We start from the raw sequence: 27,843 nt of genomic DNA, 5'->3' as shown, positions 1-27,843 counted from the left end.
CCCAGGTAGCAAAAACAGCTTTGGAAAAGGTTTTTCCAGACGTTTGTCAATGCTATCCTTAAGCACTAGAGCATCCTCAAAAAGGTATTGTTAGTGTTTTGTTATTGAGGGTAATCACTAGGTTTACAATGAAAAAAATCCACTGCTTGATAAATGCCTCCTCAAATGGGTATTAGTCTGTACAGTATTTAGGATGAATAGTTTGTTAGGCATTTTTCATTTACCATACAGAACAATTTTAGAGAAGGAGTGTACCGAAAAAAGTTAATAGTCCTGGCACATTTAAGGGATACAAATCTGATAACAGCACTATTGGTAGCTAGCGGCTACAGATCTAAGGTGACAGGCAATAAGACCTGAAATGGTATCTTTAAGTCTAGAAACTAAGGCAACTGACTGCAGCCCGAGAGCAGGAGAAGTTTAATGGCCGGAGCTGAACAGGTCACTGTAGGCAGCAGCAAGGACCAATTAAGGGTCCTGGTACAGATTCAAACTATTGCTGAGGATATACTGAGCAGTCTAGCTGCATAAAGAGCCCAACTGAACTCTTTGTGAATTCTTAACTGCTTAGATGAATAAAATGGTTAAACTCTTCTCCATACAGAAAAAAAACCTCTCCTTCTAGGATACAAACTAAAACTGAAGCATGATGGGTTTGGGAGGGGTAATATCTGGTTTTCCAATTTTTTTTTGTTAGTTTATAGAATGCAGTTCCTTCTCAAGGATATATGTATTCCAACATAAATGTTCATAAGTGGTCAACAGACAGGTAAACAAGGTCATAGGAGGGAGGGATCCTAGAAAATAGGATATCTTGACTCTCTTGTTTTGGGAGTACTCAGATCATGGCTACAGATGTATGTTCATTGGACCATGATAGCACCTAGTGGTCAGAGTCATGCAAACATTCAGTTGTATAAAGTTGGACATTTTGAGTATTACATCTTGGTAATGCGTTGTTTTGGTCAGGTAGAAGGTACTTTGGAAATGATCTTGCCAAAAAACTGCAAAGGTATGTATAGATGAAATAGTTGTGGATAACTTAGTGTAAAGTTAGAAACACGGATTAGGGGTTATTCTTTGGTTATTATATATAGGATTTATATAGGTTTAAAGGATAAATGCTAAGGAATAATTTTTAGGGTTAGAGAAGGACCTAAATCATATTTAAAAGGCAAAATGTTTTTGTTTTACATAACACAGTGACGGGTGAAGAGCCTTTTCAGGCTTTTTTTTTCTGCTGTCTGGTCAGTTTCGTATTGCTGTCTGTGACCTTGTTCATTAGATCCATTCCTTTCTGTTGGTCCTAGAGACCACTGTCACAAAGAGTGATGGAAAATCCAAAATGTTGAGTGGTTACCAGAACAGAAATAGAAGGAAAATCTTCCAGTAGTTGCATTTCTCTCACTTTGGGGAAATTTCCTGACTTCCTGTTATGTCCACAAGACAAAGGATGAAAGGAAATCATCACAATGGCACACAGCTGACAAAAAAACCCTACAATACCCAAAAATGGAAACATGTATTTTGGTTTTAGATTACTTTAAATGAAAAAGTAAAAAAAAAAAAAAAAAAAAAAAAAAAAAAAGAATGTTTTAAGTAGGTTCAAGCTAAAGCTAGGCGATTCTTATTCAAAATCTAAAAGAGACTTGTATGAACTAATCTTTAGTAACCCGGGAAGTCTGAAATGCCAAAATGGAAATAAATAATCTTGTGAGAGTAATGGAAATAAACAATACAAGGTAAAGAAATGAGGTAAGGGTCAAAACAGCACTAATAACTGTCAATCATCAGCAGAAAAAAGGAGTCCTTTTGCATCTAAAGGATGAAATTCTATAGCAACACAACAGTCTCTAGGCAAGTCATTTTTTCAGTCACAAAAGTGCTTAAGCATCCTCATATGCCAGGAAAGTGCACTGCTATTTTTTTTTTCAGGAGAAAAAAAAAACATTTTTCAGCACACTGCTTAGGCACAATTAACATTTCTAAATGTTCATTATAAGATCACAAATCTTCATTTTTTTATTTAAAAATGTCTACACTCAAATCTTCACAGTATCTATGAAGACAAGGCATGGTTATCACACAGGCTTCAAATAAGTCTGCCTTTTTTATCACTGTTACATGGTGGATTGATGGGAGTATTAGTTTACACAAAAAAGATAAGGACCTTTCCACCTTCTTTTCAGCCCACAGGAAGTGACGTGTCACAAACGTGCACATCAGAGATGGACGCGGTTCAACCATTTATGCTTCAACCTCCATCTTGGCGGAGGAATTGACCCTCCTGATATATGTTTTTCCCTCATTCTTGTTCCCCCCTCCCTTACTGAGAGGCACAGTGACAGATGTGTGTGTTAAACGTCACAGGCCAGATCCCAGCAGGGTGCCAAGTGGTGCAGCACTGCACAGAGAACATGTGTAATTTCATACCTCGTGAAAAGATAACAAAGCCTTCCCAGGAGTTGAAAGGGACTCTGGGCTAATAAACTTAACTCAGCATAGGTGACAGAATTAGATGAACACTTCTCCAATCAATTTTTCCCCTATGTTTCATATCTTGGAATATGAGAGACTTACATTAAAACCAGAAATCCTGTCAGATGGGCTAGGAGCAGGCGAACCGTTTGATGGGTTATTCGAATTATCTCGGACCATCAGGGGAGCCGAAACATAGAACTCACGAACCATGCCACATATAATTTCATAATTCATATCTAAATCCTCAGGATTATCTGCATAATAAAATACCCGTGGGTGGACTGTAGCTTGTGCAGCTGGGAAGTTATGAACCAGAATATGAATTATGAAAGATTTGGGCTCCAGTTTAGGGTTCTGCCCGACGATCCCTCCCTGCACAAGGGATTGGTTTGTTACTTCAGAACCACCCCCTGCTGGGAAACTTTAAAACAGGCTGTCAAGCCTTAGGAAGGGAGAATTGAAGACATCTCCCATTTTTCCATCATAGCAGCGGGAGATCAAAGCACCATTCTGCTCTAAAAAAACTTGGATCTGCTTACATCAAAGGCTTACTGGCAAGTAACTTAACCCTTTAACTTCTCTCTGTTATCTCTTTGCTGTGCAATGCTGTTTCCTGTATATATATATATATATATATATATATATATATATATATATATATATATATATATATATATCTTAGTTACATCTTCTCTGTAACTATATTTTTATTGCAACCTGTTTGACCCTTTTAGTAATAAATCTCTCCTTCTGAAAGTGTTGAACTGTTTCTATAGTTCTTAATTGCAATTTACGAATCCCTGCCTTTGAAGAGACGCTACTGTTTGTTTAAACCTCTGTATAACCGGCCTGTGGACCATTTTATACAGACGATTATTTCAATCATTATAGTGTTATAACTGATAACGCGAGTTTCCTCTTTCTCTATCCAAAAAGGAGGTGGTGGCAGTGTGGAGGGTTAGTTCGCGTAATAACCCAACTGAGTAACAAATCGCTCAGGTTGCAGGAACATAGATTGTGTCCATTAGCTGGAAAATATTTGTGCAGGGTGCAGCTGGGCGTGGTATTGTTATGCACGTCACATCGCGGTATGGATCGGCCAGTCCTTCGGTCACGAGTTTGGTGAGAAGGTCCGGGTTCTGGCGCCGCGATCGTGACAACAAGGACTCAAGATCAACAGGTAGTATCTGTACTTGCTGAAAATGGACTTGCCTGAAGCATGAAAACAAATATAGCCACTGCACCAAAGGCCTCATTCACACTAGGCATCCTACGCATTCCAAAAAAGCTCCCTCACCCACATATTTTTACGCCTCTGGCAGCTGTGTTTGGGGTGCGCCTATTGGTGTTTTTTGTGCATTTCCAAAACATGCAGGTGTGAAAGGGGCCACAGCTGTGCCTCCACAGTGACCACATGTTAAGGGAAAGTTAACCAACAAATGTTCACTAATTGCACGTAGGACACCTACCCCCTCCTCCTTTTTCAGCTTCATAAGAAATCCCAATAAATTATAAAGCCAATATCATGTTTTGAAGCACCAGTGAGGCAGTTCAAGGTAGTTTCAAAATTGATGTGGAACATACACTAAATGACAACTTGCTGCTAAGACTTTTAATAAAAAGGTGCCTTTCACACTATACAACTTTGATTTCTATTTGAAGAAAAGCTTAGAAGTCACAGATGTATTTTTAAATTCATGTGATCCGATGCCCCACTCACACTTTTTGTAGCAGGAATTCACATTCCCACTCACGATTTTGTCTGGACGATTTTCATGCGATTCTCGGTCTCGCATAGGGCATCCCATTTACCTCACAGGGCTGCCCTGTGGGAATTTGTTGCCCAAAAGAAGCTCCTGATCGTTTTTGGGTGACAAGCTTCACACAATTTTTAAAGGTGCGTTTTGCCGCTATTGTCATGCGATACTGCTGTGTGACAATTGTGGCAAAATTGTATCGCGTTTGAGGTGCCACTGAAAATGAATGGCAAATGTGCATTGCACGTTTTTTGCAGCAATTGCCACACAATTTGGAATAGGCAGCAAAACGAGTCTGCCCACAATTCTAAATAGATAAATGTGAATGCGGCCCAGGATATTTGAATATCATCTGCCCAAAAATGTACAGTATATAAAGGAGCTAATTTGTATGAAACTCAAACTTGCTTTTTGAATGTTTTCAAAATACTTGTCTGCCAGCTTAAGCTACATTCACAACTAAAGTCACATTTTCAAAATTCAAGCTGGGGCTGACCCTGTTGGCAACACCCAGCTCACCAAAAGTTGATTTAAACACTGACTGAGCTGTGTGGAAAATTTTTGGCTGAATAACTGCATCCTATTAGATGCATCCATTATTCAGGTATTCAGACAGCTGCTGGTGCTATTGCTACCTGAACGCTATAGGCGGCAGTTCAGCATGGATGGGGTAGTCTATTTCATTTTTTTCATTTAGCCCAAATGAGAGAAAACTAACCGCCTATGGCTAGCTTAAGGGGTCAGATTTCAAACTGCATGGTCAGTTTTACAATGGGAGCTTGCCTCTGTATATGCATGTGAATATGTATTGACAGAAACCTAAGGGTTATATTATTAAGATAATTATTAATATTTTATTTAAAAATTATATGCAAAAAGAAAATTCAATTTTTTCAGGAATTCACAATCCAATAAAGGAGTGCGGGCTTATGAAAAAATAAACCTACGTACTCCCCTCCATTCTACAGCATCAGTGTGATGCTGCAGCTCAGCCACTTCGGCTCTAAGACTGAGAATTGACCAATGACGGTTCAGTTCTTGGTCATCTCAGTCAGTGGTGACTGTCAATCACAACTCTGATCCTCCAGTGCTCAATGGAGGTCCAGGCTGGGGAAGGGATGAGCACAGCCTGCTCTGATGAGCACAGCCAGGTGGATCCCGATAATATTGTAGGAATCATTTCAGAGCCTAGAGCGGCTCTGTCCTGTCAGCTGTGCAAAGCAGGCAGAACAAACAGCCATAAAGTAAACTAAAAGCAGCACATACAACACACATTACTAGGCACATAGCTAACCCTTTGATTGCCCCTAGATGTTAACCTCTTCCCAGCCAGTGTCATTAATACAGTGAGTGTACAGTATTAGCACTGATCACTGTATTAGTGCCACTATTGATGACAATTAGTTAATTGATGTACCTCCCAGCCAGCGTCAGATTGCCCACCGCACTCACCACAGTTCCACTAGAAGTCGCTGATCACCACCATTACTAGTATAGTGTCATAGCTGCATAAATTACAGTATATTATATATATATATATATCCATATATACATACACACACACCATGTTTGAAGGTGCTATAACTTTCGAACAAACCAATTAATTTACACTTATTGATATTTTTATTTATTTATTTTTTACCAAAGACATGTTGCAGAATACATTTTGGCCTATATTCATGAAGAAAATCGATTTCTTTTTAATGGATATGTTTTATAACAAAGTAGAAAATATTGTTTTGGGTTTTTTTTTTTTTCAAAATTATAGGGCTGTTTTCATTTATATCACAAAAAAAAAGATAGGAAAACCCAATGGTGATCAAATATCATCAAAAGAAAGTTCTATTTGTGTGAAATAAAGGATTTCATTTGGCTACAGTGTTGCATGACCGTGCAATTGCCACAGTGCTGAAAAGCAAAAAAAGGGCTAAAACCTTCTGCAGCTCAAGTGGTTAACTTGCTGTTGTAGGTTTCTTCTTAGTAAAAAAAAATAAATAAAAAATAAAGTCAAGAGCACATATCTTCAGTACATGTCTTTATATTGTTTACAATAATTTTTTATTTCCTTCAAAATGTAGCCTTATTTGCTGTAATGGGTTTTACTAATAATCACTTAATACAGCCACCAACAAAAGGCATGGTACTCTCACGGAGATAAAAATAGAGAGAATCTGCTTTCCCATAACAAATTATTAGTCATCAAAAGGTTAGAGCCATTAAAAACATTCAGCTTATTCTGCCGCTGTCAATATAGCCACAAGCATCCTGACTCTTTACAACTGTCTTCTGACCAACAATTTAGTATGATGCGTTTCAATGGAAGCAATAAAAGATAAAAAGAGCCAATTTACAAGGCAAGCTATTATTTGGAAACCAAAAGTCAATATTTTAGAATCAATAAAAGCATAAACAAAATAACTCCATGTCATCCTATCAATACAAACAGGACATTACAGCTGTATTCTAGGCAGACAGAACAAGACACACATTAATGCAGCTCTATAATCATTTAAACATAATTGAAGCTGAAGTATGGCCAAAAATGATTTTCAGCTTTTTTCTCCAGCTCTGCTGAACAAGGACTGCTGAAATTCACATACAGTGGGGCAAAAAAGTATTTAGTCAGCCACCACTTATGCAAGTTCTCCCACTTAAAAAGATGAGAGAGGCCTGTAATTGGCATCATAGGTAGACCTCAACTATGAGAGACAAAATGAGAAAAAAAATGAGGAAAAGTGGAATATTCTGCAATGGCCAAATCAATCACCTGATCTCAACGCATTTCACTTGATGAAGGCAAAACTAAAAGGCAGAAAGACCCACAAACAAAGAACAACTGAAGACAGCTGCTGTTAGAGCCTGGCAAAGCATCATAAAGGAGGAAACCCAGTCTTCGGTAATGTACATGGGTTCCAGATTTCAGGCAGTCATTGCCAGTAAAGGGTTCTCAACAAAATATTAAAAATGAACATTTTATTTATGATTATATTCAATTGTCCAATTACTTTTGGTCCCTTGAAAAAAGGGGGGATGGCTAATCTTAAGAGCTGTAATTCCTAAACCCTTCCTCCAATTTGGATGCACATACCCTCAACTTAAACCTAAGAGCGTGCACTTTCAGCCCATATCCACTATAGAACTATAGCTTGCATGTGTTTTGGTAAATACCTGAAAAAAAAACAAAAATTGTGCATGTGTCTAAATATATATGGACCTAAATGTGTAGAAAGCCATTTATAACCATGTCCCAAATTACATTAACATTCTTGTCTACAAATATCACCCAAACCGTCCTCTCCGGTCCTCCCACAACCTCCTGCTCTCTAGCTCCCTTGTCTCCTCCTCCCCCATGCTCATCTACAGGACTTCTCCAGAGCCTCCCCTGTCCTCTGGAACTCTCTACCCCCAACTATCCAACTATCGCTTACTCTGCCTACTTTTAGGTGATCTCTGAAAACCTCTCTCTCTTCAGGGAAGCCTATCCAGCCTTCAGTTAATAACTGAATCTTCTATTTATCCTATCAGTTCATTCCCCACAGTTATTACCTTTCGTACCACCAGTCTCTTCCTCTTAGATTGTACTCTCCAAGGAGCAGGGCCCTCCTAACCCTCTTGTATTGAACTGTATCGTTGCTGTATTGTAAAGCACTGAGAAAACTGTTGGCGCTATATAAATCCTGTAAAAATAATATGTTTTTATTATTATTATTATTATTTTTACTCAGCATTCTCCTTTAGCGCTGAATGTCTGGCATTTAAGATTAGTAATTCCAGCTGCAATACAGAGTACAGGAGTAAGCAGGATGTCACTCTCTCTTTTATAGACAGTAAGTGGAAAGAACCACTGCCACTCAAGCTGGATGGGGGCATTTGAGCAGAGAAGGGGTATGTCAGCCGCAAAATGACCACGCCAACACAAATCTGCTTTCATGCTTGATACTGTCAGTTTGAAAAAGAAACCAAGAGGAACTATCAAGATCACCAGGTATTCAGTATCTATGTGCCAAATTTAACCATTACAGATTTACTAAAAGGTATGTAAATAATCCAACACATAGAACAATCTGAATTTTTTGGGTAACACACACTTTAACAGCTAAGAAATGTTGGGTTGAATCCAGTGGATGAATTTTGTAACTTCCAGAGCTCCAGACCATTGGATGTAATTCCTGTTTTTTTAAATCTTTGCCTGCTGAAAGTTTCCAATCAACAGAAACCTTCCAGTTTTATGAGAATTTAATCTTTAAAGCCAAATAGATAATGTAGTGTAACTGAAGTCTATCACCATCAACATTTCTATTACGCTGAAAGCTCTGAAACATTATTAATCTGCTTTAAATTGTTCCTGTGCAAACAATTACACCACAGGCACCTACCTCTAATACATATCCAGCAGTCAGACTTTTTATTGTGTTTTGCAAGTTCCTCTTCTGTCACCTCAATTATTCTTCCACTGAGACCTGTTAAATCTTTGCCACTACTTTTTACTCTAATCCAGTCCATCAGACTTCTTCCAGGCTTCAGTGGTGTCTGAAAAAATAGTAGAGCTATTCAGTTATACAGTATGTGATTATCAATTATACTATTTGGCCATCAGTAGCAATTCTCACAACTGAAAAGATGTTGAAAATTATGTATTATTAGAGTGAAAGAAAATTAGGTACTATTAGAGTGGAACTCTAGCCAAACATTATAATCACAGGATCTCAATTATACAGAATGTTCAGTATGCACAAATAACACCTGTTCAACTGAAATTATGGCAAAAGTATGATTGGAGCCTACAACTGCTGCAGTTTTGTTCTATTAGTCAAGTCACGTTAAAAACGTGAGTTTTACAGCGTTTAGCTGCATTTTGGGTCTTTTAGAGGTTTTTTTTGGTAAAAAAAAAAAAAACAAAAACGCTGGTTTGCCGCGATTTACTGCGTTTTTACAGCTAAAAAACTACTCTAGAAACTCACTAGTTCTGGGTTTTTTTTCCAGCCAAAAAATGCCCCTGCCAAAAAATGTTGATTACAGTCTATGTGTGCATGGACACCTAGGAAAACAAGCTGGGGAGTTTACTGGCTGTAGGAAAAAAAATGTCAAAAGCCAAAAACACCCAGTGTGCATGAAGACTTGGGGTTATTGCAGGAAAAAGGAAACTGCTGAACACCAGAGAGATTACTAATACCGTATATACTCGAGTATAAGCCGAGTTTTTCAGCACATTTTTTGTGCTGAAAAACGGCCCCCTCGGCTTATACTCGAGTCAACGTCTGCAGTTGGGGGGGCGCGAGGCTCCGTCAAGGAGGGAGGGTACAGGGGTGGGCAGAGGGCTGCTGTCTCTTACCTGGCTCCCACGATGATCCATCCAGGAAGCGCTGCTCCTTCCGTCACTCCGGCCACTCCCTCACTCCTGCCGCTCGGCTCCGCCTCCTCACCGGTGATTGGCCGCCAGAACTGTAGCTTAGGAAAGGTACACAGGCGGCCAATCACGGGCGAGGAGGCGGAGCCGAGCGGACCCGCGAAAATCGAGTGAGGGAAAAGCCGGTAAGTGTGCAGTGCAGAGGTGCTGCTGCAACCACATATGCTGGCTGCAGAAGCACCATTCTGCAACAGGGGTCAGCAAGTGTCATTGGTGTCAGTGGGAGGAATAGTGCTGCATCATTGGTGTCACTGATACTAATGATGGGGCATTATTCCTCCCACTGACACCAACGATGGGGCACTATTCCTCCCACTGACACCAATGATGGGGCACTATTCCTCCCACTGACACCAACGATGGGGCACTATTCCTCCCAGTGATACCAATGATGGGGCACTATTCCTCCCACTGACACCAATGATGGGGCACTATTCCTTCCACTGACACCAATGATGGGGCACTATTCCTCCCACTGATACCAATGATGGGGCACTATTCCTCCCACTGACACCAATGATGGGGCACTATTCCTCCCACTGATACTAATGATGGGGCTTATACTCGAGTCAATAGTTTTTCCCAGTTTTTTGTGGTAAAATTAGGTACCCCAGCTTATATTCGGGTCGGCTTATACTCGAGTATATACGGTATTTGTGTTTATTGTATAGCACGTCTGCAAGCATAGCAGTGACAGTCTCTGCCCTAAGACCGATCCCTCTAATACATTTCACCCAATAGGGCTTAATCGTAAGAATTATTCCTGCAAAGATGGCTCACCTACTTTCTGCACTCCTGGTTCAAGTGGTGATGTGAAGGAGCAACTTGGAACAGAGAACTCTATGACTAAATCATCCAAACATAGTCAGTTAGGTTGACAAGATATATAAAAAGATAGACCACAATAGTACTTCTGTAACATATACTGTATACTAGTTGTATGAAAACATTTAATTTTTGCGGATGGATTAAATGGTGTTACGTAAGGGCCTGTTAAGATTTCTCCAGTCCGTTGTGGTGTCTAAATTTCCACATGTGTTGCATTAGGGAAGCCTACCTACACACCACAACAGACTTAAACTCAGACTTGCACTATTTTTTATAGTGTGTTAATCCAACACATATGCCTAAATGGGTCCTAAATATATGCCTGACACTTGCTTTTATGTACTATTCAGTCAAAGTAATCCTATACAATAAACATTTACCTGAGCAGGTATATATGCGGATTTATCTTGTCAAAAAAAAAAAATGTGTAAATCAAGATTTATGAACTGCATACTTCTTATATAGGCAAGACAAAATGCATACATTCATTCAGGCAACTCAAAAATTGTAGTGCCTTGGAAAAAAAAAAAAAAAAAAAGAATTTGCCACATTTTGCAGATTCATGTCTTGATTGTTACATTTATGTAGAAAAACCACAGATGGGCCACAAAAGGTATAAAGTTTCACAAGGGAAAGTACAGTGGGGAAATTATTATTATCCCCTGCAGATTTTGTAAATTACAAAAAAATGAAGGGTCTATAATTTTTATCATAGGTATCTTTTAAATGATAAAGACAGATTAACCAAAAATCCAGAAAAAAAAAAACACGATACAAATGTCATAAATTGAGATGCAGTTCAGTGAGAAAAATACATATTTGATCCCCAAGCAAAAGATGACTTCGTACTTGGTGGAGAAACCCTTGTTGGCAAGCACAAAGTAAGACGTTTCTTGTAGTTCATTACCAGGTTTGCACACATCTCAGGGGGGATTTCTTTAAATCATTAGGGTTACTTGGCAACTTGAAGTTTCAGCTCCCTCCATTAATGTCCTATAGGATTAAAGTGGTTCTAAAAGGCTCAAGGTTTTTTACCTTCATGCATGCTATGCATGAAGGTAAAAAACCTTCTCTGTGCAGCAGCCCCCCTATTACTCACCTAAGCCCCTTCTCAATCCAGTGATGTGTACTGGAGTCTCGGTAATCCCTGGACTCCCTGTCCTCATTGGCTGAGACAGCAGTGGGAGCCAATGGCTCCCACTGCTGTTAAGCACAGCCAGTGACCCAATGAGAAGAGAGAGGGGGCAGGGCCAAGCTGTGGCTCCATGTGTGAATGGACACACGGAGCAGCGGGTGCCCCCATAGCAAAACTTTCAGGGGATCAAATAATTGTTTTCCCCACTGTACTCGCCCTCTTTTTCATTAAAAATGTGTGGTTACTAGGACAGGGTTTGAAGGCCATCTCCCCAGAAGAAACATGCTAGATTACTTCACGCTGATCCCTTTTGCAAGTTTCTCTATGTAAAATATTAACAATAAGTGTCTTTACTGTTTAAAATCCAGTAATACACTGGATCACCCTGCTCTGCACATGCTCAGTTGCTCTCAATTTTAAGGCATTTTTAGGCATTGATGACTTTCTAGAGACCAATCTGCTGACAGCCTCAAAGTGGAATTAACCCTCCTATCCTTTACCCTAGGTTCACACGTATGTTCCCTAGGTTCAGTGCGTTTTCCAGTTTCCAGGAAATTACAGGAAGCAAAACAACCTACTCCAAATGCGCAAAATCAATGAAAAAACAGACAACCATCAGAGGTGCAAAATGCACAAGACAAAAACATACAGTGTACAGCATGCACACAAGAATTCTTCCTTTGGGAGCAAACTGATTCACATGGTCCTAGTTTAGAAACAGTCATAACATCTAGCCTAACCAAACAGCATAACTGAAAAGTTATGGTTCGCAAAGGAAGCAATACAAAGAGAACAGGATACTTTTTCCTTTCAATACATTTTTATGGAAAAAATTTTCCAAGTATACAATGTAACCTCTGTCATATTTACAGACAGATACATGCAATCAGTAGCTTACAAGCCGAGGCGGTAATACATCATATACAAAAACTGTACCAAAGACAAAGCTTATGGTGCATCAGAGTAGTCAACTGACTATGTTGCATCAAAGAAAGAACAGCATAAGTAACAACAGAAAAGCCATATGGCACAACTGAGGAATCAGGCGTTGGTGTGTGAGATATCAATGTATAAAAATGCACTATTCAAAAAATAAAATGAAAACGTGCATAAAGACAAAGCACAAATCATCTCTACAGAAGAGCCAAGAAAAAAAGAAAGGGAGAGAAGGAAAGATAAGTTGGAGAAGATGAGAAGAGGATACTCTTCATAAAAGTGCATGATACAGCAAGCATATATCAGGAATATGAAATGTTGGGTTGACATATTCTTTAAGTCCTGTCTGCCAAAAACCTCTATCTCACAAAAGAAACTTTTATTAAATATTTTGCTTCCACCTTAACTACCCAAGACTCCCTTTTGTATCACTATTAGTGTGATATTCCTTTCTGTTTCAGTCCTAATGACTACATTGGAAGAATTTCCACAATGGAGGCACAGTCACCAACAAAAACTATTTTAAGGGTTGGTTCACACTACCCGCAGAGGAAAATGTTCCCTTCTAGGTCTCGCGCTGCCCCTCTGGTGACCAGATTATGTCAAGGCCAGACAAGGAGATCATTCAGTCAGACAATACATTGTTGGGTGCAGGGGCGGACTGACCATTTGGAAACTCGGGCACTGCCCGAGGGCCCAGGGTCAGTAGGGGGCCCCATGAGATGCCCCTGGTACCTTTTTTGCGTTTGGGCAAGGACACAGGGGCCCCATGATCCCCTATTGCCCGGGGGCCCCATGAGTTGTCAGTCCACCCCTGGTTGGGTGTAGAAATACCCCGTGTTCCAGTACTTGGCACCTTCTGCACTCTGCATTCAGTGGCTCCCACCCACATGCAATGAGATGGCTCTGTGTGTATGGCATTTTCATAACAGGGGCCCAATTACAGAAAGCAGCAGTCCCTAGTTTGAAGGCCACTGTTTTCTAATCACCTTGTTTTTAGACAATCGATAACAAATGAGCAGTGCTTGTTGACAGAATATCTATTCAAAGTTTCCAAATAAAAAAAAAACATGGCAAAGCAATTAGTCTTTTATCTCAGATACAGGATACAAACAAAACAAATCACATGAGCACAAACACTGTTTCCTAACAAACACAGCACTTTGGCATTATTATGTTGCTTTAGACAAGAAGTTACAAAACAAAAAAACATTGCATAAAAAGGCTTAAGAAGAAGTGAGCTGTGCTGATAATGGAAATGTACAATATAACCAAATTAGGAGAGAATAATGAAGGACTTTAATGTAAAAGAATAAAGCTCAAGCAACAAAACAATTGTATTTTGCTCATTTGCAAAACTAAAGTCACACCTTACTATCCAGGTACAGCATATTGTTATACTACTACCACTACTACTACAGGTGAATGCTCAAGTTTTGTCATGCACACTAAAAAAAAGGCCCATACTGATTTTTTAGGGGACAGTATGAGTGGGAACCCTTCCATGTTAGATACAAAGTCATCAGAAAGGGGTCCCCTTTCTATTAAATTCAGAAAAGCACTTTTGCTAAACTGAGAATACAGTTCATAGCTTCTTACTTTGCACTGGCCATCAGTGAAGGGAGTTTCCCTATCCATTACTTTTTCAGCACCCCATGAGCAATTTTCCAGCAATAAGATATACAAGGACAGCTAGTTTCTCAGCACTGCAGACCCCCCCCCCAAAAAATCATAATTTTTATTTATGTTCTATGTTAGATCTCTTTTTCATATGATAAAGCTGCACAGTACAAAGTTGTACATCTGTTGACACTTCCAGAACCAAGGAAAAAAGCCTTACAAAAATAATTCAGATGACTTTAAAAAATGGGCCAACTGGAAACACAAACCTGTTTCCTTCTTCAAGAAATAAAGTTTGTTTTCATACAAAAATAAGATTTCTCTAAATCTTTTTCTTGATGTCCATTGAAGGACACAGAAATTAAAGGAATTCAGAAACAGGCTATAGTGTTGCCTACAGGAATTTGGAGTAATGGCACACAAAATGCACTAGGCCAGCACCATCTAAACCCACCTCCAACTGTACTTCTTTTTGGACATGATGTTGTAAGCGGGCTACAATTTAGGTAGTTAGGGTTAACTAGTCGTGGGTTTTTGGTATTGGCGGGTGTAAGCAAGCACTAGAAGAGTGAATAACACAGATGGGCAGGATTTGTGTCCCCCTATGGACTTCAAGAATAAGATTATTCAGTAAGAAAAAAAAAAATCCAATTTTTTTTTTACCTTCCATTGAGGGACACAGGAATCATATGAAATTCCTAAACAGTTGGGATGGCCAGAAGCTGTCCAACTGAGAGCAATAGCCACTAGAGTTTCAACAGATGTGGCAATCATACAATAAAAAGTATCCAAAAGGAATCAATGCCTAAATAAAGGCTGGATAAAGAAGGGTCAACCCATCTGTAAATTGTCACGACCAAGGCCAGGGCACTAGGGATCACTCCAGTACTCCAGATGAGGCAGATATTCACCATTAAGGGGCAAAAATTGGTATCTGAGGGAACTATGGTCCTCAACTATCAAACAGGACACCCAACAAACTGTCCACCGAGGTGGAACAACACACTAATTTAACTGGAGAAAGCCAACAACTAACATGGTCAAAAAAAAAAAGTTTATTGGACCATGTTCCGGAAAAAAGTATATCCCAAAAGGGGACGTTGGAACAGACATACAATGTTCAATTGAAAAAAAAATATATCTAGACAACTACAGAAAAGGCGTTAGACCGGCATACCAAACCCTCAACTTCAGGGCAACAAAGCTTGGATAGACACAGCATGCCCAGAGAAAAGACCTTCCAGTCAACATCCAGATGCTTCAGTTGAACACTCTTAATCTTTAACTTTAAGGAAAGAGAGGTGCATGATGAGAAAGAATCACCTAACAGACAATTGAATTCTTAAAGAGATAGTCAGATGAGGCAGTTATTCACCACTATGGGGCAAAAATTGGTATCTGAAGGAACTATGGTCCTCAACTAGTGAAAAGAATAACCAACCCACTGTCCACCAAGGTGGAACAACATACTTTTTGAACTGGAGAAAACTAGACCAACAAATAATGTGGTCAACAAAAAAAATAAAATTTTATTGGGCCATGTTCAAGAAAAAAAAGCATATCCCAAAAGGGTAAGTTGGAAAAGACATACAATGTTGAATATCTCACGGAGCACTGTTCAATCCATCATTCGAAAATGGAAAGAGTATGGCACAACTGCAAACCTACCAAGACCATCCACCTAAATTGACAGGCAGGGCAAGGAGAGCATTAATCAGAGAAGCAGCCAAGAGGCCCATGGTAACTCTGGAGGAGCTGCAGAGATCCACAGCTCAGGTGGGAGAATCTGTCCATAGGACAACTATTAGTTGTGCACTCCACAAATCTGGCCTTTATGGAAGAGTAGCAAGAAGAAAGCCATTGTTGAAAGAAAACCATAAGAAGTCGTGTTTAGTTTGCGAGAAGCCATGTGGGGGACACAGCAAACATGTGGAAGAAGGTGCTCTGGTCAGATGAGACCAACATTGAACTTTTTGGCCTAAAAGCAAAACGCTATGTGTGGCGGAAAACTAACACTGCACATCACTCCGAACAGACCATCTCCACCGTGAAACATGTTGGTGACAGCATCATGTTGTGGGGATGCTTTTCTTCAGCAGGGACAGGGAAGCTGGTCAGAGTTGATGGGAAGATGGATGGAGCCAAATACAGGGCAATCTTATAAGAAAACCTGTTAGAGCCTGCAGTAGACTTGAGACTGGGATGGAGGTTCAACTTCCAGCAGGACAACGACCCTAAACATACAGCCACAGCTACAATGCAATGGTTTAGATCAAAGCATATTAATGTGTTAGAATGTCCCAGTCAAAGTTCAGACCTAAATCCAATTGAGAATCTGTTGCAAGACTTGAAAATTGCTGTTCACAGATGCTCTCCATCCAATCTGACAGAGCTTGAGCTATTATGCAAAGAATAATGTGCAAAAATGTCACTCTCTAGATGTGCAAAGCTGGTAGAGACATCCCCAAAAACACTTGCAGCTGGAATTGCAGTGAAAGGTGGTTCTACAAAGTATTGACTCAGGGGGGCTGAATACAAATGCACGCCACACTTTTCACATATTTATTTGTAAAACATTCTGAAAACCATTTATTTTCCTTCCACTTCACAATTATGTGCCACTTTGTGTTGGTCTATCACATAAAATCTCAATAAAATACATTTACGTTTTTGGTTGTAACATGACAAAATGTGGAAAATGTCAAGGGGTATGAATACAAGGCACTGTATATTCAGGAGAGAAATAGGCCTATAGCTTGCACATGCCATTCGGTCCTTACCTTCTTTTAATAAAATAGTGATATGCACAAGAAAAAAAATTCTTTACACATGCGTACCCTTTCGCTCAGAGAGTTCAGATATTTACAAAAATTGGGAAGCAGGTGTTTCTGCAATTTCATAGAATATAACAGATGAGGGGGGATGGGAGATGGGGCTCAAAATCCCATCTCCCATCCCCCCCTCACCCGTATCTCTTATTGCTGCTGCAATTTCTTCCTGAGTTACTGGCCTTTCCAACCAACGTAGCTCTTCTTTGGGAAGCCTAGGAAGGTCTGCAGCCTACAATTATTGCTTTTGTTGCTTGCTCATTTTTTGAGGGCATATTTGATCAACATGATATAGAGCACTATAGTATTCATGAAAGGCCTCCGCAATTTCTAAGGTTGAGTGCTACTGATTCTTAATACATGGGATGATCAATGACACTTTTATAAAATATTAGGCAGGGTTGAAGATATATCATAATGCAAGCTGGCATAAAAAAAACAGGACCACAAAGAAGAGGGGGAGTCCCTTCGATTACCCATTTTAGGGGTGTGGTAGCCACACTGCAAACCTGTCTAAGCAGTTATTAAATAATTTATTCTAAAAATCATCTAACCTACTCCTGTAAAAGTGGAATCCTCTGCTGAAGAGCTAGGGGTAAGAATCCTAGTACTGGCAATATTCACATGATAGAGAACGGGAAGCTGGAAGGAATCTTAGTAGACTTCCTCAGACGACCACAACTCCACAACTCACAGTGGCAAATGCCAATGATCTCTTGTTTTTCATCTCTAAAATCAAGCAACTGACTGATGCCTTTTATTCAGAAATGAAGATGCAGATCACTTTTTTGATAATTAAAAATAATTATTTTTAATGTATTTTGTTAATGTTAATTATTCACATTTTGATGTTCACACACTTATACTTTGATGTTAGCAAAAATGAAAAATATATTCAGAATCCTTTTAATCAGAACATTTTCACTTTGATGCTAATCATTTTTACCTGAACATAAAAGTCTGTAAGCAAATCACTTACTTATACCTTAAATTTTTACATTTGAAAATGTTTTCTAGATTTTTTCCTATAATTGAAAACTCTTAGATCAAGTCTTCAAAACTAATTTTGTGTAATGAACGGGCTTCTATGCTTTCAGCTTGTCTTGTTCTGTTGGGATTTTTAATATGCTTGAGTTGGGAAAAGGAACACTTTAGCTGTGCAATTTAATGTTAGAAGTTTAGGGGGCTTGTCTACCTTCATCTACTGACAAGGTAGACAAGCCCCAAATATATTTATCAGGCTGTAATGCACCCGGGAGACCAGGAAAGAGAAGACTGGCAGCACAGGACGTAATTAAGCAACAGAGGCCATGGCAGTCAGATCTAGCAATGTATACATCTCTGAAGGGAGGAATCAGTTAGCTCAGGGCAAAGGGGTAAAAAGAATGCACATAACTTCAAAGTACACTTATTGTCTAGTGCTCATTCACACTTGTGCGCAGGTCAACATTTCTCTGCATTAAAAAAAGTCAGGTCTCCGCAACTGTTTTCCTATGTACCCTGTTCACACTGAAATACAGGATGAGCAGGGCCGGATCTATATATCAGGAACATATAGGCAGAGAATTCTGAAGCCCCCCCAGGTTCCCCTTACAATAGAGTCCTCAGAGTTCTCTTTTACATCAAAATCTGCAGAGTTCCCCCTTAGAGTGGGGAATTCTGCAGACCCTGATGTAAATATCTCTCCCCCCCATGTCTGGTAGCACACTCTATAAATTGCAGCGAGAACCACTACAAGGTTTAGTAAGTATGCAAAAACAAACTGGTGTATCCACAATCACGAAACACAATTGTAGGGACACACTGATATGAGTGCTGACACCCGTAGTCCGTGAATGAACGCGTTGTTTATTCAGCTTCAGCCGCTAGGTGGTGTGTACAGGTAGCCCATTCACATCTATAGGGACACAGGGGCTGCAAGGACACATCTGCTGCTCCCAATTTGACAGCTAGGTGGTAGCGGGTGAGCAGACCCTGAATGCAGACAGCGTGTCTGTAAGCAGTCCATTCACGTCCCCATAGACATAAATGGGCCATCTCCTGTGGTGGCAGACAGAACTTGTAGTTTATTTATTCACAGATTCATGAAAATGACTAAAGCCCCTCCCAGTGTCACAAGGAAGGGGGGGCTAAGAGGGAGAGGGGAGTCTGCTTAACCATGTTACACTCAAAATACAGTATGGCTCGCTAAAGAAAAAGTAAAACAAAAAGTGATCATGTACTTTCTCTATTCAGGTAAAGCACTAATTCACTTTAAAGTGTTACTAAATCCACAAAAGTAAAATCAGTCTGTATATGCAGTAAAGCATTGGTATACTCACTGTGGAACCTAAGGGGTTAATCATCCACACTGTGTAAAAAGACTGTTTGATCCTGTCCTCTCTAATCCTCCCCTTCTTCTAATGTTCCCAATCAATCTGCTGATAGTACAGACCTCTAGGAGTCACTTTGCACATGCTCAGTTTAGTATGTATTGTTACAGTTTTTTTTTCATTTGGGAGGGTGCATGTAATCAGCACAAGGCCAATTGGCGCTGTTCAGGCAGGGGTTATGCAGTCACCAATCCATACTACAGAGTGTATTGCTAGAGAGTTTGTTTTTTTCATTTTTGGGAGGGGCCAGGCAGAGGGTCAGGGATCCTGCAGCCTCATAGGACAGTCAGAGGAGAATGAAAACTCCTTATACAAGATTTAACAAGTGCTCATCTGGACACTGATAGAAGTTACAAGACTGCTATATACTGCTGATGAGAAAAGGTATTTAGCAGTTTATATTTACATTTCCATGTTGTGTGCACTGTGGAGACCAGATAGTGAATGCAGGGTCATGGGTTTAGTAACACTTTAAAGTTTTTTTTCTTAAATAATGTATAAAACAAATCTGAGTATCCTAGTTATATTGTATCAGTAAGGCACTGTTGACATCTTGCAAATTGGGATAGAGGGAAGAAACGCTGTGATTGTGTCCGCGATCCCAAACCACTTGGTAATTACAGAACAAAACGTTGCGCGCATTTGGTTGCTATTATCCTTTAATGCCACCCCAAATGCAATGCGATTTCTATCATGATCAGCCATCATGGCAAAATGTGCCTTTAAAAATCATGTGAAGCTTGTTGCCAAAAAGGAGCAGGAGCTTCTTTTTTGGCAAAAACATGCATAGGGCAGCCCATTCAAGTGAATGGGCTGGACATACGTGACAGAGAAAATCACGTGCGACTCGCTCTTTGAAAATCACATAGTGGGAACGCCACAATATGCGAACCTGGCCTAAGGGTATACAAAGCAGGCAGGGAGGATTAGCAAACACAATTGCACTACATATGATCAACAAGATTCCAAGAAAAGGCCAGTACCACTGACAACCAAACTGTCAGTTAACTCCAATTCCAGATCACATTTTTGGTAAGCTTTCAATAAAGTGAGAAGGATTGTATCTGCTGTCAGATTCATATTGCTTCCTATGGCTCCATTTTAAATCCCCCTAATCTTTTTATCCCTACAAAAGGCCAAGAAATAAAGGAAACACAAGTCAGTGGGGTAAGAAGGCACAGTTTGTACTTGAAAACTAACTGAGAACCTAACATTTTAATATCTAAAATAAAAATCATGTCCTGTGTACCCACTTTGAAGATTTGCCATCAGTTCCTGTCCCTCTAACTCCACTGTCAACAGGAAGTGAGGAGAAATCTTATCAAGGGGACACAGAACATAATAAAATCTTTAAAGCTGAAGTGATTTTTGTCACAGATGTAGCCGTTCATAGTAATCCCTACAGCACCACAAAGGTCACCATTGCGGGGATACCTGTGGGCTGAGGACATTGGATTTCAACGTAACGCAGCAGCCACCAGGACACTCCTCATTCATGGTAAGCACCATGAACAAATGTTCACTGAACATCAGCTTGGAACAAGTTCTAATCCTTTCCCATTCTAACCAAAACATAAAAAATGGTTTGGTTGGAGTATGCCTGTGTTAATGTTTTATAGGCTTTAGTTCAAATCAGGGTGGATTTGATTTAAATCAAACTGATTTAAATCACAATTTAAATCACTAGTCAGTAAGGCTTGATTTAAATCCTAGTTTTCTACATAAAGGCTAATTCTTGCTGGTATAACTTTAATATGCAAGTAGATGAAGATTTTTAGAATAACAACTTTTCATATTAGTTTTTTTATCCCCAGTTTAATAGGTTAATCATTCATATTTGGACAACTTTTCTGTTGTACTTAGGAAGGAGAAAAATAATCATTACCTTATTAATAACAATTTAAATAGATTTATTCAACTGAAACAATAACATTACAGCATATGTTATTTGCTTAAACACACATCCATGTTTGTTAACTAATTTGGCTAAACCAAATATATATATTTTAAGAAACTTAGACTGTCAGCCCCTTCCTCCTCACACTTAGTTTCACTTTCTTCTTGTGCAGATCTATTCCATTCCAAACAATCAGAAAAATATTGTTTCTATTCTATTCACTGAACTTCTTGAAACTTAGCACTGAAGGGGTTGATTCTGTATTCATAGGTTTGTAGAAGTTAGGATTAAGGTCTTTTTCTTAACTCTGTTCATGTTATAACATTTTTGCTGTAAAGAAGAGACATGTGATCTCCGCTGAGTCAAATTCAGTTTTGAGAACTGCAAAAGTAAACCAAGCATCTGTGATAATATCTTGTAGGCAGAGAAACTGCCCAATAATCTTACAAATACCTCTGGAAGAGCATGACATTGTGAATGGATTAATGGAATTTATTTACCAAAACAATTAAACATATACAGCCTTATTCTACATAATTAAAAAAAACTAATCTTTATTTCATGATGGAATAACCTTTGGATGGTAATCTATTTTCCTCAAAAAGCATTTTATTCAAAAAAATCTGATTTAAATAAAAAAAATCCGATTTTTTTTTATTTTTTTTAAAAAAATCATTGATTATTATCCACCCTGGTTCAAATAATTCTAAAGCTTATTTTTTAGATCTGGAAAGAGTGGTGGGGAGTTAGAACCACTGTCAGATTTGCATTGCTTAGAACAGGAGTATGAGACCAATTTCACTAAAGAGATCCAAAACAGTTTTAAAGCACTATTAGTAACACAAAAAAAAAAAAACAAACAAACAACAAAAATGTCATACTTACCTGCTCTGCGCAGTGGTATTGCACAGAGCAGCCTCAATCCTCCTCTTCTCGGGTTCCCCCACCATTGCTTCTGGCTCCTCCTCTCTGCTGATTGCCCCCAGAGGAAGTCACTTGGTCTGGGGGCACTCGTGTGCTCGCTCATCAGCCAGCCCTGTGTGTCCATTAGACGCAGCTCAGTCCAGCCCCCTCCTTACTGACAGTGATTGACAGCAGCAGGAGCTAATGTCTCTGGCTGATGTGTCTCAGCTAATTGAGGAGAGAGGGACCCAGGAAAGCCACTGCTCTCATGCACATTGCTAGATTGGGCTCAGGTAAGTATTAGGGGGGCCTGTGGGGGGAGCTGCACAGAGAAAGTTTTTTTACTCTCATGCATAGAATGCATGAAAGTAAAAAACCTTCAGCCTTTACAACCACTTTAAACCCAAACGTTTATTTTATTGCAGCCTACTAATTCTTAGATGTGATGACTGTATTAGTCTTCTTTTTTAGACTTTCTTTCTTCTATTTTTTATCTGGTGATTCAGCCAGTAAGTCTGTTTTTCTTCAAATGCACAAGCTCTACAGCTTAGCAGTGTATCAGTTTACATGAATGAGACAAGCCATTTAACACTGACAGGAGTGATTCAAATGATCAGCCTTTATTTATTCATGCAAAACCTTTATCCCAAAAGGAAAAACTGTTTGCGATAACTGCTTATAAAGTGTGAGCCGGAGTTTGGTTTCAGTTTGTTAGTGCAATTAAATCTGCTAATACATCTAACGCTCCCCTATGCCCTGACTGACAGTGCTGCTGTCTACTGTGCCTCATGTGCTCATTCCTCCACAGTTGAGTCTCACGAATACCGGCCGTGTGTTACTGGCCATATCACCAGGTGAAAACAGAGGGTAAAAAGTCAAAGAAAAGAAACTGATGCAGCCACCACATCTGATGATTGGTTAGCTGCAATATATAACATTTTGGGTTTTGGATTTAATACAGCCTTAATGATTCCCACTGTGTTTTTGGAGCAAAGCATGCTCTCCCTTCATCAGGGCAACAAGACAATCATAAATATAAAAATATAAATATTGAAAAAAGAAAAAAAAAAAAGATCGGGTATATCAATATATCGGAAACTGGAAAAAAGAAAAAAAAAAAAAAAAAAAAAAAAAAAAAAGAAGGTACTGATAATGCTAATTGACTTCAAGGCAAAATTACGGCCCATCAACTTAAATGAATAATTGCGACCCATCGACTTCAATGAATAATCTCGGCCAATTGATTTCAATGCAATAACGTCCCCCATTGACATCACTACAAAAGCACCCCCTATTGACTTCATATCAAAACATTTTCCCTTTGACTTCCATGCAAAAATGTCCCCCATTGACTTCCATGCAAAAACGTCCCCCCATTGACTTAAATGCAAAAAACGCGCGCCCCCCCCATTGACTTCAATGCAAACCCCCCCCCCATTGACTTCAATGCAAAAACGTCCCCCACATTGACTTCAATGCAAAAACGTCCCCCACATTGACTTCAGTGCAAAAACGCCCCCCATTGACTTCAATGCAAAAACGCCCCATACGGACTTCAATGCAAAAACGCCCCATACTGACTTCATTGCAAAATCGCGTACCACTGACTTTCATGCAAAATACCCCCTACTGACTTCATTGCGAAGTTGCGTGCCATTGACTTCAGTGCAAAAGCGCGTCCCACTGATTTCAGTGCGAAGTCGCGTCCCACTGGCGTCACTGCGAAGTCGCGTCCCACTGACTTCCATGCAAAATACCCCCCACTGATTTCAGTGCAAAATCGCGTCCCACTGGCATCAGTGCACGGTCCTACACGGCTCTGTGCATGAGCCCAAAGTATGGGTATGGGCTATTCCACAAGTAATGACATTGGGCATTATCGCACACCTAGAACACGACAACTAACCGCCTGCTATTGTTTGATACAGACCCAAAAATATGAAAGGTTCCATTAGACTTTGTTGAAGTGACTGTGCTTATATTGTGGGCAGTTTATATCCAGATAGAAGATCATCCATACATTGTAATAGAAGATGGAGTTATCTACTGTCATACCTTGCTGCGGCCACCTGCTGACACCCTTTGCTGGGAGTTGGGGACAGGGAATGACGGTGAAGGAACGTTCAGCATTCTTGCTCAATGAAAAGCAGTGACAAACCAAATAGGAAAGGTTCGGGTTAATGGAGAGGTCCGTATACACAGCACTGTTACATATAACAGAGCGGTTCACATAATGGACAATACTAAGAACTACTAGTCAGTCCCTGTAATCCACAAACCCCTCCAAGTCACCGGCTTCCCCAGCGCTGCAGCCCCAGATCCAGACCAGTGACATATACCCCGCCTATTTCAGCTACTTCCCTAATGTCTCCACACAGGAAGCCATTCTCTTAGCTGCAGCTCCCTGTCCGGCTATGGAGATTGGTCTCCGAAAACATGGCTGTTTCCTGTACTCGCCACCAATTAAAAGAAGACGTCCAGCGTTACAACTATTAGCTGTACAGGTCCGATTTAAAGGGAACGATATCGGAATAATGTGCGTGTCATGCCTCGTTTTGGCTGTCAGCGCTCATTTCCTGTTTATATGTAAGTAAAGTGTGGTCTCTAGGTTACAGTGTGAAAGTTGCATCTATTTTAATTTAGACTTTCTTTTACCCGATCATAATCAGGTATTATTCATGAATATACTGTTACTGCGCTTGTATGAATGTTATTCAGCAGCAGTTTGCCACATGAAAGAGCAGCAATATGTTGTAAAGGCATATTCATACCACGGCTAGGGTTGCCACCTCATCCCTTTAAAACTGAACACATTAATTACACAGGTTCTGGGGCTGATTAACCACTTGCCCTCCTGAGGATTTACCCCCCCCCCCTTAATGACCAGGCCTCTTTTTGCTATACTGCACTATTTCAACTGGTAATTGCGCGGTCAATGCTGCACCCAAACAAAATGTATGTCCTTTCTTTCACACAAATAGCTCTTTCTTTAGGTGGTATTTGATCACCTGTTCACTTTATTTTTCACGCTATAAACAAAAAAAGACTGAACATTGTGAAAAAAAAACTATTTTCTCATTTCTGACATAAAAAATATCTAAAAAACTCAAAGTTCGTTATTATTGTTATTTTATTATTATACAGTATTTATAAAGCGCCAATAGTTCGCTCAGCGCTGTACATTACAAAGGGGGACAGAACATGTGACAGAACAATACCAATACAATGCAAAACATGAGGGGATCAAGGGCCCTGCTCTTTCGAGCTTACAATCTAGGAGGGAGGGGGTGGTGGCACAGGAGGAGATAGCTGTGGGGGATGGAGTGGTAGGAAGAGTGGAGGAGGTCGGCAAGTTAGCAGGGGGTGGGGTAGGCTTCCCTGAAGAGATGGGTTTTCAGGGTGCGCCTAAAGGAGAGGAGAGTAGGTGATAATCTGATGGGTTGGGGCAGGGAGTTCCAGAGGATGGGTGACACCCTGGAGAAGTCCTGGAGGCGGGCATGGGAGGAGGAGACCAGGGAACTAGAGAGAAGGAGGTCTTGTGAGGAGCGGAGTGTGCGTGCTGGGCGGTACTTGGATATTAGGTCAGAGATGTAGTACGGGGCAGTATGGTGGACAGCTTTGTACGTCAGCGTTAGGATTTTGAATTTGATCCGTTGCGCAATCGGAAGCCAGTGGAGGGATTGGCAGAGGGGGGTGGCGGAGACAGAGCGGTTGGAAAGGTGAATGAGTCTGGCAGCCGTGTTCAGGATGGACTGAAGAGGGGATAGCCAGCGGCGAGGCAGGCCAGTGAGGAGGGAGTTGCAGTAGTCGAGTCGTGATATGATGAGGGAGTGGATGAGCTGTTTAGTGGTTTCTGGGGTTAGGAACGTGCGGATTTTGGCGATGTTGTGGAGGTGGAGTCTGCACGAGTTTGTTAAAGATTGGACTTGGGGCTGGAAGGATAGGTTGGAGTCCAGAATGACACCCAGTACTCTGGCCTGCAGGGCGGGTTTGATGGTAGCATTGTTGGATGTGACGGAGAAATCAATGGGGGGTGGTGTCCGGTCTGGGGGGAAGACAAGAAACTCGGTTTTGGAGAGGTTCAATTTAAGGAAGTGGAGCGACATCCAGTCTGATATGTCGCTCAGTAGGTGTGTGATTCGGGCTGAGACCAAGGGGGTGAGGTGGGGGGTTGAGAGATAGATTTGTGTGTCGTCGGCATAGAGGTGGTAGTTGAAGTCGTGAGAGTGTATGAGTTGGCCAAGGGAGGAGGTGTAGATGGAGAAGAGTTATAAGTTTAGCCCACAATGTATTCTGCTACTTTTTTTTTGGTAAAAAAAATCCCAATAAGTGTATATTGATTGGTTTGTGCGAAAGTTATAGCGTCTACAAACTATGGTAGACAATGGAATTTACACAGCTTTTACTTTCTGACTGCCTGTCACATTTGTGCAGGACAGTACAAACACCCACAAATGACCCCTTTTCGGAAAGTACACACCCTAACCTATATGCTGAGAGGCATATTGAGTCCATGAAAGATTTATTTTTTTTCCACAAGTTTTTGGAATATGACAAAAACATTTTTTTTTTTTTTTTTACACAAAATTGTCACATAAATTATATATTTCTCACAGAAGCCATGTGTGAGACTTTTTCGAAGCCTAGCTACATACAGGAGCCTGAAATCCAATGACCACTTTGAAAGCCTGAAGGTGTGTAACTTCTTCATTTCACATCCTCACTACCTATCACAGTTTTGGAGGCCCTGAAATGTCAGGATAGCACCCCCCCAAATGACCCCTTTTTGGAAAGTAGATACCCCAGGGAATTTAAAAAGAGGCATGGTGAGTATTTTTCAGTTCTCACTTTTTCCAACAAGGTTATGAAATATAAAAATAGAAAAGAAAAAATATGTTTTTGTTTTCTTTCTTCATTTTCCAAAAACTTGTGGCAACAAGCGAGATCTGCAAAATACTCACCATGCTTCCTATCAAATTCCTTGGGGTGTCTACTTTCCAAAACGGGGTCATTTGTGGGATTGGTGCTATCCTGGCATTTCAGGGCCTCCAAAACTATGATAGGTAGTCAGGAAGTGTAATGAGGAAATAAAGCCCTTTTAAAGCCTGAAGGTGCTTATTGGATTTTCCTGTACTTGGCTAGACTGCCAAAAAGTCTCTCACATGTGGTATCCACATACTCGGGAGAAATAGCAAAATGTATTTTGGGGAGTAATTCCACATATACCCATGGCATATAGAGAAATTCCATGAAGCAAAATGGATTTTATAGGCAGCACAGTGGCTAAATGGTTAGCACTTCTGCCTGGCAGTACTAGGGTCGTTGGTTCGAATCCCATCCACAGCACCACCTGCCTGGAGTCTGCATGTTCTCTCTGTGCCTGCGTGCGTTTCCTCCGGGTACTCCGATTTCCTCCCACACTCCAAAGACATGCTGGTAGGTGAATTGGCTCCTGTCTAAATTGGCCCTAGTATGTATATGAATGTGAGTTAGGGACCTTAGATTGTATGCCCCCTGAGGGTTAGGGACTGATGTGAATGTACAATATATATATGTAAAGCGCTGCGCAAATTGACGGCGCTATATAAGTACCTGAAATAAATAAAATAATTTTCCATTTAGGCTCAAGGGCATCTTATGGTTTAAATGAAGGATATACCTTCCTTTCTTTTGTGTGTC

The 27,843-nt window shown here is 40.2% G+C and overlaps 1 protein-coding gene across 5 annotated transcripts in view; it reads right to left on the bottom strand.

Moving 5' to 3' along the window:
• Positions 1 to 24,498, bottom strand: part of CYB5R4 (cytochrome b5 reductase 4) — a 218,152-nt gene extending 193,654 nt beyond the window's left edge. For all 5 annotated transcript variants that reach the window (XM_089693117.1, XM_089693118.1, XM_089693119.1 and 2 more), the window contains exons 1-2: positions 24,220 to 24,498; positions 8,615 to 8,768 (exon numbers count right to left, since the gene is read on the bottom strand). In XM_089693117.1, coding sequence (XP_089549243.1) covers positions 8,615 to 8,768; positions 24,220 to 24,294 — 229 coding nt within the window. In that variant the 5' untranslated portion in view covers positions 24,295 to 24,498. The remainder of the gene's footprint in view (positions 1 to 8,614; positions 8,769 to 24,219) is intronic.
• Between the last annotated feature and the right edge of the window lie 3,345 nt (positions 24,499 to 27,843).

This window comes from Staurois parvus, unplaced genomic scaffold (assembly GCF_062004578.1).
Source record: "Staurois parvus isolate SC_StPar_1 unplaced genomic scaffold, SC_StPar_1.0 ptg000613l, whole genome shotgun sequence".
Lineage (NCBI taxonomy): Eukaryota > Metazoa > Chordata > Amphibia > Anura > Ranidae > Staurois > Staurois parvus.
This window is presented reverse-complemented; position numbering and strand designations above follow the sequence as displayed.